Raw genomic sequence first — 11908 nt, 5'->3', positions numbered from 1 at the left:
CCATTAGGTCCATTAAAATCGCCAAAAGTTGCTTTAGGTCCATGTCATAGCATAGAAAAGAGCTGAAATTGGAACTGGAGACTCAAGTCTACGCCAGGCAGTTTGTACGCAATCATAAAATAGGCCGGAATGCTTCGGTATGCTCGCGTTAGAATTTTTTCATCTTTGTCTTCTGGGATAACTTAATTATAAATCTATCGGAAGCTTCTGGGCGCAATGAAACTAATCAATTTATAGTGGCTATTTCTTGGACTAAATTCATAGTCTTAGTATGAAGGTGCACTTCTCTTCAACCAGAATTTTTACCCCTGCGTTGCCCACTGCGGACATAATGTTTTTCATCTTCTCTTTTTTTCCTAGCGTAATGATTATTTTTAATTTTCGCTCCTCCCCCCCCCCCCCCCTCCTGCCCCCAACCGCCTCACATCTTTTGCAGTGCCTTTTACTGATGCGTAACAATGAAGTATAAATGATCACACAAAGTATTTGTACATGTTATGGTGGTTTATTACATCACAAAGTAAAAGTGTTTTTAATTCTGGGCGTTTAACGCTTATTACTGTAGAGACCAATCTGTATTTATCACTGAGTCATACATTGATATAGTGGACAAAACATTTCTGAACAAAGTTGTTATTTACACACATAGTAACAGCAAGATGGGCGCACTGTAACAGTGCAGGTCCAAGTAATACCGCCTGACTGTGGAGGACATTTAACAAGTCGTGTAAAATGGCACGTAACAGCCCAGGGAGGGTGCGGACAAGAACCGCGCACATTGAAAAAGGGATTGAGTGCGTAGCCAGGACAGAAATTGAAGCTTCCAGCGGATACTGCAGAAAAAAAAGACATCATTAATAGCAGGCTCGGTAACCAGCAGAAGCATATTTAAGGAAAGATTGTTAAGGCACATAGATTTTTTTTTTGTCAATCACATTGCCTTGTTGACCAGGTCTTGGTTTTGAAGCAGTCAAAACGGACGTTCAACACGAAACGGCGACTTTAGATATTGTTATCTTAACAAAGGCTGCGGTAGTTGCCGCTCTTTGGATTTTTGAAGTGTATTGATACAATTATTTCTGGAACATACAGAAATACTGTGTGGTCGAGTACGATGGTTTCAAATATGCAACAGTGCCGTTTCACAATGTAATGTTTCATTTGTTGCTGAACAATAGAGCAAACTGTTTTAGCTCCAATTTCACGCTGTGAAATCAAAAAGTTACCCCAAGTAACTGAGCTTTATTGCCTCAGGTATCAGGCTGCGTTAGCAACGCACGTTTTCACTGAAAAATAACCGCTACTGCGCGCTTGCTTCAGTTTATAATTTTTTGGGGTTCTGACAAAAACTAAGCCATAGAAGAAATGACCAGTTCAGAGCAAAGGTTATAGCCTTTACAATTGGACGCCCCATCAAATCAGACTTTTGGAAATCACTGCTTTATATATATCTGGGCGTCGATTTTATTGGGCTGCTAGCAATTAGACTGACATTCACGACTTAACATACCTGTAACTGTCTTTGTATGAGAAGAGTAACAGGCCGTGATGCAGACCATAAACAAGAGCAATGAGACAGCCTTGGAATCCTAGAAAAAGAAAAAAAGGACGTCCAATCACTATCGAGCACAACTGGGAACATTAAAACACTCATGATATCAATTTTGTATTTTTACTTGCCATTTCTGAGCAAGTCCTGTATGTAGCCGGGATCTCCTCAAGCTGCTGTACAGACTTTTCAGGATTTCCACGCAGTTGTCCTTTTAACTTGTGTGAAGTATCGCTGCGTCGTTAGAAAACGGACCGAGGGTGTCTCGTTTATTTATTCACTTACTGGGGTTCCGTTGTCGCTGAAAAGGAAATGTTGAACAATGCACCTGTTAACTGAAATGTGTTCAAGTCACTAATTCAAAACAAAGGGAGGTTACAATACTTGGAGGTCAAAGCGGATTAGACTAGGTTATCAGGGTAATGATATTAGTTACTCAATACTGAATGACATTTGGAAATTCTTCCTTGTTAACTTTGTAGAATTAAAGCCAAGAACCTCTGTGTGACTGATTGCGTAACATTTCGATCACGTTCTCAAGTAATGTTTCAAAAAGAAAGAAAATATTAACGACGTAGAGAGACTATAATGAACAAAAATCAAGCAACCTTGACGACAATCTTTCAACTCACCTTCTTGATGAAACAATGAAACTTTTGGTTTTGAGCGAGCAAAATGTCGTAGCTAGTCTGCTTCCAGTTTCTTCTGTGACTCATGAATTTAGAGTAATAATTGAAATGAGGACTGATATTCACCCATGTCATCCGTGAGGATTGTTAATTCTATCACTTAAAACGAAAGTACATGCAGAGTGGGAGAAAGAGGCTTCCATAGTGAAACAGAAATAATGCTAGTTTGCAGTTGTGGCTGCTAATTGCAGGTCATGAAGTTCAAATTTCCCCCTTCTGGTTGGCTTGATTACGGTCTATATTTGTTATCAATCTGCTAGCGCTTTATCATGCTTGCCGTTCTCTGATTGGTTTAGCTACTTGCGAGGCAGAGTGCCCTTGTCAACAAAATGACGGCCGCTTCTTGGTGTTCTCGAAGTGTCTGTGAAGAGGATTAAAATAACGTTTTAAACGCCTAGTAGGCTTAATACTAATACAATTAGATTATTCGGGCTCGATTTCTATGCGCGATAGTTTACTCGTCCACTATCACGCGATAGAAATCTCGAGCACCTGATCTAATTATTTAAAGCAACATCGCTAATACGAGGTTATGTCCTCGGCGCGTGCTTTGCTTTAAAAAAAATGAATAAATCATCCATTTTGCATGCTATGGAAAATACTGTGCTACACTTACTTCTGCATTCTTAGCAGGCGAAAAGCTAGTCTCCTTCGCAGCCGTTATTATATACTGAAACACCATGCTGATAGACATGCAATAGCACTGATTCCATCATAATCCTGACCCAACTGTTCCGTGGCGCCCATCAAAATGTATGCTCACAACAACGGGGGTCGTGGGGTTCCCGTTACCCCCCTCCCCCCCCCCCCCCCCTTGTAAGCCATGTTTTGAGCAAACAACCTACAACAGGTGACAGGTGGTAAAAACGACATGAAAATCTGGTGAGGAACCTCGCTTTGGCACCGTATGACCCCCCCCCCCCCCTTGAAAAATCCTGGCTACGCCCCTGATACTGTTTTATCGGTTAGGACAGACAAACATCAAGCCATGCCAACATTGTAACCTTTTCATCGGTGCACAAAAAATTGAACGAGTAAAATGTGTTTAGGCGATTTCAAGAGTTCTGGAAAATTCTACGGCATTCGGCACGTTTTAAGCACCGTAGAACACCATCACTTATGAGGGAAACAATGCATCGATACTAACGAAAATTGTCAAGACCTAAAGCGACGATAGCGTGACATGCGTCCGGACAGACAGGATAGAAGATCTAGGTAAAATGCATGTACATTAGCTTGCGAGTGGCTCAAACAAGTGGGATCATGTCGTTTCGGATATATATAGCCAAGTTCCCGATAAAAAAATGAATGCTTCACCAAGCAAAACGAAAAAGCCCATCTTCGAACTAGAGTGTGTAGCAGAAGAAGCTTAAACTCCTTTTCTCCCCTGTTCATTTGATATGTTATTCTTTTTGCTCCATTAGCTCAAAACAAGACATAAGATAATCCATGATTTTTTTTTTGTTAAGTCACGACCTTAACTCCTCCAGCAATTTGCGATGCGCTGACAGAGAGCACGTTTGATTGAATTTTTTTTCATTTAATTAAAACAATTCGCCTCTCTGCAAACAATCTTTCGCAGACAGAATGGACTAAGAAAAATGCGACTCAATATGTGCACCTTGTTCAATAAAGCCTCACAACGCGTAACTTTTAAAAGACCATGCAAGTAAGTTACATTAGTGTACAACTCTCACCACTGTTGCAATGCGTTATTTGTTTGCTGCATATGAAGGCTTCACGCTAAATTGTTCTGTGTGATTTTCCAAAAACCAAATAAAATAATAATAATAATAATAAGTCCTTTAGACAATTTCTCATCCCCTTTGCAGGACCAAACGTGTTGGTTTTATTTGTATGACAAACCGCGTTTCAGGTTATAGTGCCCATAATATCCTAGGCTTGTTAGGTGATATCCCTGCTTTAATTACAAGCCTGTAAGATAAACATTTCTGGGCATTTTCTTTCTCTGCTTTAGCTTCCTTATGTTGTATCTCAACCTCGTTTCAGGACAAGATCAATTACACTTCCTTCAGCGATAAAAAAAAGAGAACTTAATTAAGGAAATAAGGGAAATGTTCAATAGATCTCATCTGTCAATCATTAGTACTGGGCTGTACTGTGTGCTTACTCGAAGAAACTATAAAATAGAACCTCTCTCAGGAAATCTCATAACTTTGCGAGAGCTGAATATTGAAGTTGTGCCGTCGTACCTTCTTCTGCTCACTATCTGCTCAGATAGTCACCCCACGACCGCGACAGATAGTGTCTGGTTATGAAGGTAAGTTGTCTTAATTTACGTTTCTTCTAGCGGATAGTGTTCCATTTTAGTTTTCTTGTTTTGCTCTCTAGATCTCCTCATTTGCAGTTCTTGGCCTGGCGTATTTATGCCTTCTGCCCTTCACACAGGGAGAGGTTAGTTATAACATTCACTTTGTCCATGTACACATGACAGACTGCTCTGCACTCTTCTTAAATATGTCTTTATTTTTGTTAGCGGGCTGAGTGTTAGCTAGTGTTCAATAGCCCCTTAAGCTAATTAAGATAAAATAAAATTCCCTTGCACAAAGAAAATAGGCCTTAGATGTGCACAGTTATGTTGGTCAGTTATTTAGTTGTTGGGCACTCTCCTTTTGACTAAAAACTACGTTTTGCATTTCCGGGGCGCCAATGACGAAATAGATCGGCATTTTACGGGGTTTCAAGTACAACTTTAAGAAGTATAATCAAATTTTCTATAGTTATTAGTGGAAATTTTCGGTCCATTTGATTTCTTCCAAGAATGGCTGGAGTTTTAAGGTAGAACGGCTTGTATTTTGGAAAATCGAGTATTGTGTTGACATTCATAAACACCTTGATGGCGATAAGCTATTTAATTATTTGCAAGGATTTATACAATAGGTTAAGAATATTTGATCGCATTGTCCTTTCCATGGCGGGAATGGCTACAATAGATTGAAGTGATTGGATTGTTGTAGTCAATCAGCAAATTTCAGCGTAAGCTTTAATTTGGAATGATATTCCAACAAGTTATGTACTACCTAATTAAATCACAAACTGTGGTCCGCTTAATTTCACTAGATAGTTCTTGTTTGTAACGATAATAAGATTTGTGCTGTTATGTCTAAGATAACCAACAAATTGTGAACATTTTGTGTTTTAGCTAACAGAATGAAAGTACGATTAAAAATATTATCTATTAAGGAATATAAAGGTATTAAAAATAACGAAATAACCACATAATTACATACTACACGTAAAGACTGGAATATCTCTGGACTCCGACAATCTAAGGCGCTTCTGTTTCTCTAGGTTATTCGCTATCAAATGGCACTTGAGGAGAACGGAACAAAATTCACAGAGAGAATCGAAATCGATGAAGAGGAAGACGTCGAGGTTTTCCGAGTTCCCGCTCACAATAACGTCGAGGGCGCTGATTTCTACCATGACTTTAAAAAGGTACGTTTTGAGGGTATTATTCTGAGTTCTAGATAGCATGATTGTATTGTCCTGAACTATATATTGAAATTTTGTCGTCGCGATTAAAGCTCTTTTTCTTATCTTTTTTTTTTATTTTTATTACAAAACACACTATTTACATACCTTATTTTCGTCTTACTCCACTAGATAACAATACGTAAAGCAAAATCCAAAATATATTGATTTGCACTATTACTAACCTCACATTTTACATTAAGAATTGCTTATTTACATTACATTGCGAATGTTGAAGCTGACATTGATTAAATCGAAAGTTCATTTATTTGGCCCAATGTGATTTTCATTGTTATATTTGATTAGAATTTAGCTTAACAACCATTGATAATTAGAACAGTCTTGATTCTTCTACAATGCCCTAAATAAATTCGCAATAAGAAGGTAGTTAAGTAAAGGGCACGATCTTGATAGCACACCAACTATAACGTCTTCATTCAAACTCTTGCTTCATACAGGGATCTTGCATAGTTCCAAAAGCTTGCTCAAAAGTTACATTTGTACATCTCCTTTTAATTTGGAAAACCTACAGCATTAACTTTTACACATTTTGCGTCTACAGCGTCTCACTGTTACCAGGATTCTGTCCCGAAAGATCTGCTACATTTCAGAACTGGACTTATCTATTTCTCCACCATCGCAGCTGAAAGCTGATCTCGATCGGGTAAATACTCTAGCTCCGGGCTCAAGCTTTGCCCATAGTTATTGTAGGGAACTCGGTGTAATACCTGTCCAAGTTCAAGTCCACCTTAAATTTTCGAAAACTTAAGGTGGCTCTGAACCCCACCTATAGAATTTTTTTAAACTCTGCCAAAAGTTGCGTCCTACTATGCTTATCAAATGGTGATAATGTAAAAGAATTTCACCGTGCCGTTTTTGAATTATACAGTGTAAAAAAGGGTGTTTTTAGCAAGTAATAATGTTGCTATGGTAACCTATTGTGTCACGAAAATAAAAACAACGTGTTCACCAATGGTTGGCCAGCTTTTTGATACCGTGATTGTTGCATAAAGTGATAAAGAGTGGTTGTTACGACCCATCAAAATATAAGTGCTGGAAACTGTCTCGAGCCACCTTAAGAGATTATGTAAATATAGCAATAGCAATCTTAAGACTTGTGGAAACATCTTATCTTCACGTGTGAAATAACATGTTATTTTCAAATGTGAAGATATCATGTTTACGCGCGAAAGCTCCCCTAGTATTTCACTGGTGTTTATATAATAAAAAAGGAACTTATGTGGCGCCTGCAGCTACCTAGTAGAAGCGACCATTATGTAATTGATGCTGGGTCAAGAGCCTTTCAACATAACAGTCTTAACCTGTTTTTCTTTTTTTTTTTTTGTTTTTGATGTTTACTACCGCGATTTTTAAACATTGCACTGTACTAACTGTGCCTCCACCGTAGAGGGAAGTCAAAGAGAAATACTGCTAATTAAATAAAAATTAAATGTCATAGGTATATCCCACGGTGCAGTTTCTTTTCAATTGTTTCCTACGCTTTGTACAAGATCTTCACCCGAATCCCGTCAAAAGCAAAAAAAGACAAACTGAAGAAAAATGCCATATAAAGTTTGAGAGGGTTCTTAAAAGTTATGTTCATTTTGAGTTTAAATCGGATTAATGACTTCCGATATGATTAGTCAAGAACAGCCTGTTTGACCTTGCATTTTCTTCGGAAATTCGTACAGCATTTGTCACTACAAGAAAAAAAAAACAATTTAAAGCAAAATTGTAACAAGCAAATAAAGGCGACGCGGAATTAATTCTATCCTGCTTTAAATTGCTCAGACGCAGAGGTTAGATTTAAGTTGATCAAACGTTTTACATTTGTAGGTGTCGTCTTTAGCTGATGATCTTCCTGTCGTAACAGAGTCGACTGTTGTCATGATAAATGGACAGGCTAGCAAACTTCTTCTTACGAAGGAGATCTTGGACTTTTGCGAAGCTTTTCCCATTTATAACACGACAAACACCAAAGTCAGCTCAAACGATGGAAACGAGACTGTTAGCTGTAAGTAGACAAGTTTTGATGTGTTGCTAACATTAATCTCTTTAGTGCTCAATCAAACAACATGCATTCAATAGAGTAGTGATAATCATGAGCTAATTAACATTGTAAGATAATGGTCTGACACTCACTATTGGTAATCTGGAAATGACTACATCGCCAACCCAGAAGTCTACAATTCTCACGCTACGTTTTCTTGAAACTTTTACACAGAATTTTGCTAAGGGCGCTTTCGACGTGCTGCTTTTTGAATCACTTGTACTCATGTTAATATTTCAACTGAGGAAGGCTCAAGCACCAGCCGAAACGTCTTGAACGAATTAACATTGTTCTAAGTTAAGAGTACACAGTAGCCTCTGGCGTTAAGCTAGTCGTTTAGGCGCAGAAAATGAATCGAAAATGTGTTCCTTGACGTAATGATGTCATGTGTTGTGGCCGGTGGTTACGCCTTGCTATCGAATTAGCCACCATTCGGGTTCGTCTTGTATTCGATACCCGATCCTGACGAAACTGAAATGTCTTGAACGTAATTAATAACGTAATGCGTAAAGGTTAGCAACGCCTAAATAATAATAACTTTATTTCTATAGCGCTCTTCTCCTATGCTCAAGGAGTTAAGCTAGTCGTTTAGGCGTAGAAAATGTTTAGCAGCTTTTGAACATTCATATAAAGCAGTATATAACGGTATAGGGTCATTTTACGCATCTCCTCCGGCCACCTCTCGGTCAGATAGGCAATCTCGTTCCCAGAGCCCACGTGTCTTTTGGTCAGCGCCAAGACCAAAAGACACGTGGGCTCTGGGAACGAGATTGTCATATAGGGGTATTTTCAATAAAAGTGCACTTTTAAAGGTTTGCTAAACAACTTTTTTCATTAACCCTGATAATAAATGAATCAACCAGAGGAAACCAATTTCACTTAGAAAAGTTAATGAATGTATATGCAGTTAAAAAAAAAAAAAAAGTAGACTAAGGAAGATAAATTCGTCTATAAGATCTGAATGAAGTAAACCCGGCAGTTATGTATAAGGTTTATCCATTGGTCTCTAGTACACATAGAAGAAACACCCCTTTGTTCGAATCTTCCCTCCCCTCCCTGGCTGCACAGCTATTTCTCTCCAGGCCTGAGACCTGAGATCCTGAAATGATTCCTGAATATAACGCTTTTGTTTGTCTTTTACATTTCAGTCATCCGAAACAGCCGTCAAAGTGTTGAATCAAACTTTCAATTCTGCCTTGAAGCGCTTGGAAGAGATCCTTTTGAAAATGTAATTAAAGGAGGTTGCATTCGTCCTGACGAGCACTGGGACTTGCAGTGCAAGTTTGAGCAGAGAGCATTTTTAACTTTCATGTATTATTATGTTACATGCCATGATCAGTTGGCCTTCGGAAGACTGCAAGATAATTGCAGATCTGTCCGTAAAAGTTACAAGATTCCTACCTGTTGCGACTACATATGCGCAACATAAAATAAGAGAGTTATTCATCAGCTCAGTTTAACGAATATGTTTGACAGCTTCATATCACCGTTTAAAGGTTTTCTGTCAGCTCTAAAGAGTAGTTACTTACGACTGTGTTATTAAGTAGAAATCTGGAAACAAAGAGAAAGATTCGTGATAGATGCGTTTTCGATCAATTTGTTTCTTAGGCTTTTTGTTGCAATGGGCGTAAAAGAGAATACGTGAAAAAAGCGTGTAGTTTAAAGCCTAAAATAAGTTGAAAGAGACTTTTTATTGCTCAGAACTGATCAGTACTACGATAACTGTAAATTTGGTGCGTTAAATGCTATGTAAAATCGAAACAAATAAACGTGCTTTGCTGATCTATGGTCTGTTCTTTTCGTTTCTTTTTTTGTCGGAAATGTACGTTGAATGTGATTCACTAAAAATGTGGATTGATTACCGAATTTGTGTCACTTTAATCCCTCGTTAAGAATTATCGAGCATGTATTCTATTTTGAAGCAATATAAGTGGTTTTAATCCTTTGAATACCGAGCTATCGGTAAACGGCAAACAGCATATTAATAAGACTTTAGTTAATTCTAAACTATTCTGACGGGGATATGCAAAGATTCCGAAGTGGAATCGGTCATCACGAAAGTAAAAGACAGTACAAAAAGGGTGCAAAACTTCATGCGCTTGGCGAAGCGTTTCAGTGCAGTATTTAACGATAACTTTCAAAAGTTTTGCGAATGGAATAAAGGTTACTAACAACAATTACACGCTGCTTCTAAAATTTATTCAGAATTTATTTATTCATGCCGAAGGCTATGAAATCCGTGTTTCTCTCTGCCAGTTTTGCTAAATGAAAACTGTGGCTTGAAAGCTATGCCTTCAAGTTAAGCTTTCCCTTCCATATAGGCCTTGTTTTCAGTTAATCCTTCTGAAGTTATTTTAGACCGTTTCTGTTGTCAAGAAGACGGTCTAGAAACAGCTAAATTTGTGGAGCGTAAATTACTTCCGTGGACAGCCTAAGCGGTATTATTCACATTTTCCTCTTCCAAGAAAACATCGTGACGCAACGGGCGTGGTAATAATATTTGCACTGGAACTTGTCACTATGTCTGGAGATAACTTGGGAAGGATCACCTTGAGAATGAAACTTTTCAGTGGATTAACTCTGTTACACTCATCCTGTTTTTTGGTAGAGCAGAACAGATAAATCAAATTTTAAAATGTTTGATGGGTTATAACGATAATAGCCTTTATTTCGCGAGGATTTGACTACAAATTAAAAAACTATAATGAGGCTCTTTACCTTGGACAGTATTCGTTCCTCTTGGATCACTGTTTTGCTCATGTTCTCGACAAGTCAGATAACGCCAAGATCCGTGCATGTTGCTGGCTTTCACAAGACGTCACTAAAATTCAAACTACAAAACTATTCATCCTCCAGATATATAGTCTACGTCGCAGCCGTTATTAGGGTCGTCACGCACCGATCCTCCCAACTAACGGCTGCTCACTCGAGCTCTGCATTCCTTTCCCTTTGTTACTGAGACCCAATAACATGCATGTACTTGTTAGCAGCCCGCCAGTCATATTTCTCGTTACATTTGCCACCAAAGACCAGGTTTCCAGAATATGGAAGCCTGCTCCTTATTGGTCAATTTTAGGAAAGGAATGCAGAGCTCGAGTGAGCAGCCGTTAGTGGGGAGGATCGGTGCGTGGCGACTCTAATAACGGCTGCGAAGGGGACTACCCGATATATTACTTCAATGATGTGTAAGAGCAGCTGAAAACTACTATTCATATAAATTTTTGTTCCGAATGGGTCTTGATTTTGTGATAGAAAACGCTTGCCGGAATTTCTAAACTTTTGCGTGACGTAGCATTTACATGACGGCCGAGTTGGTTAAAAAGTGACCTATTTCGGGATTTATTTCGGGGAATTTGGCTATCTGAACGAACCGTTCTTGTATTAGAAAAAGTGTTATTTTAATGTTTTTAGTTCCTCGAGAGATAAATTTACGCTTTTGTAGCAAACTCAGTGACAGATGTTTCTGTTAGTTTCCGGCCGCTACGTTTGCGGAAAACGCTTCTCCATATATCTTGTTTAAGAAAAATTGCTGTGACATGAATATTGGCGAGATTTTTTGCCTAGTTACCTTCTTTCTTTTCTCAGATTCTGGATTTAATTTATTGAGTGGTTTTGACTTTTATTTTGATCTATTTTGAATGGCGTGAAACTGAAAACCAACAACTTTAGCGCCGGACTTTCCTAATGTCAATATAAACATAGACACATCATCACCAATCGATGCAAAAACCGGGCCGCTTGAATTTACTACTAATCCTATTTACTCTCCTGATTGAGACTTTTTTTCGGCCTCTTGATCCACCCATTCCGTTTCTATGGTTTTGGGCAAGCCTGCCTTTTTCCTTCAAAGGTATTGCCATGCCACACTGCAGTTGTAGTCAACGGCTGTCGCTAATAAACCGCTCACGAAAGCACCATCTTACTGGGCACCTTACAATTTAACATTCACCTAGGCTAAAATCACTCCGTTGGACCCTGACAACACCGTGCACATCGACAAAATGTAAACCTAGTTGCTTTGACTTAGAAGCCTATAGTAGGAAAAAAAAAAGCAAGGCAAACTTACCGACTACTGTAAAATTTTCAAATCGAATGGTTGAAAGCCAAATTCAGACCGAATTCTTG

The 11908-nt window shown here is 38.6% G+C and overlaps 2 protein-coding genes and 1 long non-coding RNA gene across 3 annotated transcripts in view; 2 read left to right on the top strand and 1 right to left on the bottom strand.

Annotated features, from left to right (window-relative positions):
* Positions 1–485: 485 nt before the first annotated feature.
* Positions 486–2869, bottom strand: LOC138043409 (uncharacterized). Its single transcript, XR_011131252.1, has 5 exons — positions 2855–2869; positions 2182–2599; positions 1681–1850; positions 1511–1589; positions 486–833 (listed from the first exon to the last, which is right to left on the bottom strand). It is a non-coding gene; the product is annotated as an uncharacterized lncRNA (long non-coding RNA).
* Positions 2870–4292: 1423 nt separating this feature from the next.
* LOC138043408 (uncharacterized) lies at positions 4293–9565 on the top strand. Its single transcript, XM_068889667.1, has 6 exons — positions 4293–4519; positions 4591–4653; positions 5551–5697; positions 6296–6397; positions 7570–7747; positions 8932–9565. The coding sequence occupies exons 1-6, from the start codon at positions 4514–4516 to the stop codon at positions 9210–9212; spliced, it is 777 nt and encodes a 258-aa protein (XP_068745768.1). The 5' UTR covers positions 4293–4513; the 3' UTR covers positions 9213–9565.
* A 1188-nt stretch (positions 9566–10753) lies between these two features.
* The window catches only part of LOC138042115 (NLR family CARD domain-containing protein 4-like), a 2707-nt gene continuing 1552 nt past the window's right edge, over positions 10754–11908 (top strand). Inside the window, exon 1 of the mRNA XM_068887872.1 lies at positions 10754–10889. Within this exon, the coding sequence (XP_068743973.1) occupies positions 10754–10889 (136 nt within the window). The remainder of the gene's footprint in view (positions 10890–11908) is intronic.

This window comes from Montipora capricornis, chromosome 3 (genome assembly GCF_036669925.1).
Source record: "Montipora capricornis isolate CH-2021 chromosome 3, ASM3666992v2, whole genome shotgun sequence".
Lineage (NCBI taxonomy): Eukaryota > Metazoa > Cnidaria > Anthozoa > Scleractinia > Acroporidae > Montipora > Montipora capricornis.
The sequence above is the reverse complement of the archived record's forward strand: the minus strand, read 5'-3'. Positions and strand labels throughout refer to the sequence as shown.

Coding starts and splice junctions, on each gene's coding strand:
- LOC138043408 (XM_068889667.1), top strand. Junction 4,654..5,550: donor TGCCCTTCACACAGGGAGAG/GTTAGTTATAAC, acceptor CTGTTTCTCTAG/GTTATTCGCTATCAAATGGC. Junction 6,398..7,569: donor TGAAAGCTGATCTCGATCGG/GTAAATACTCTA, acceptor TTACATTTGTAG/GTGTCGTCTTTAGCTGATGA.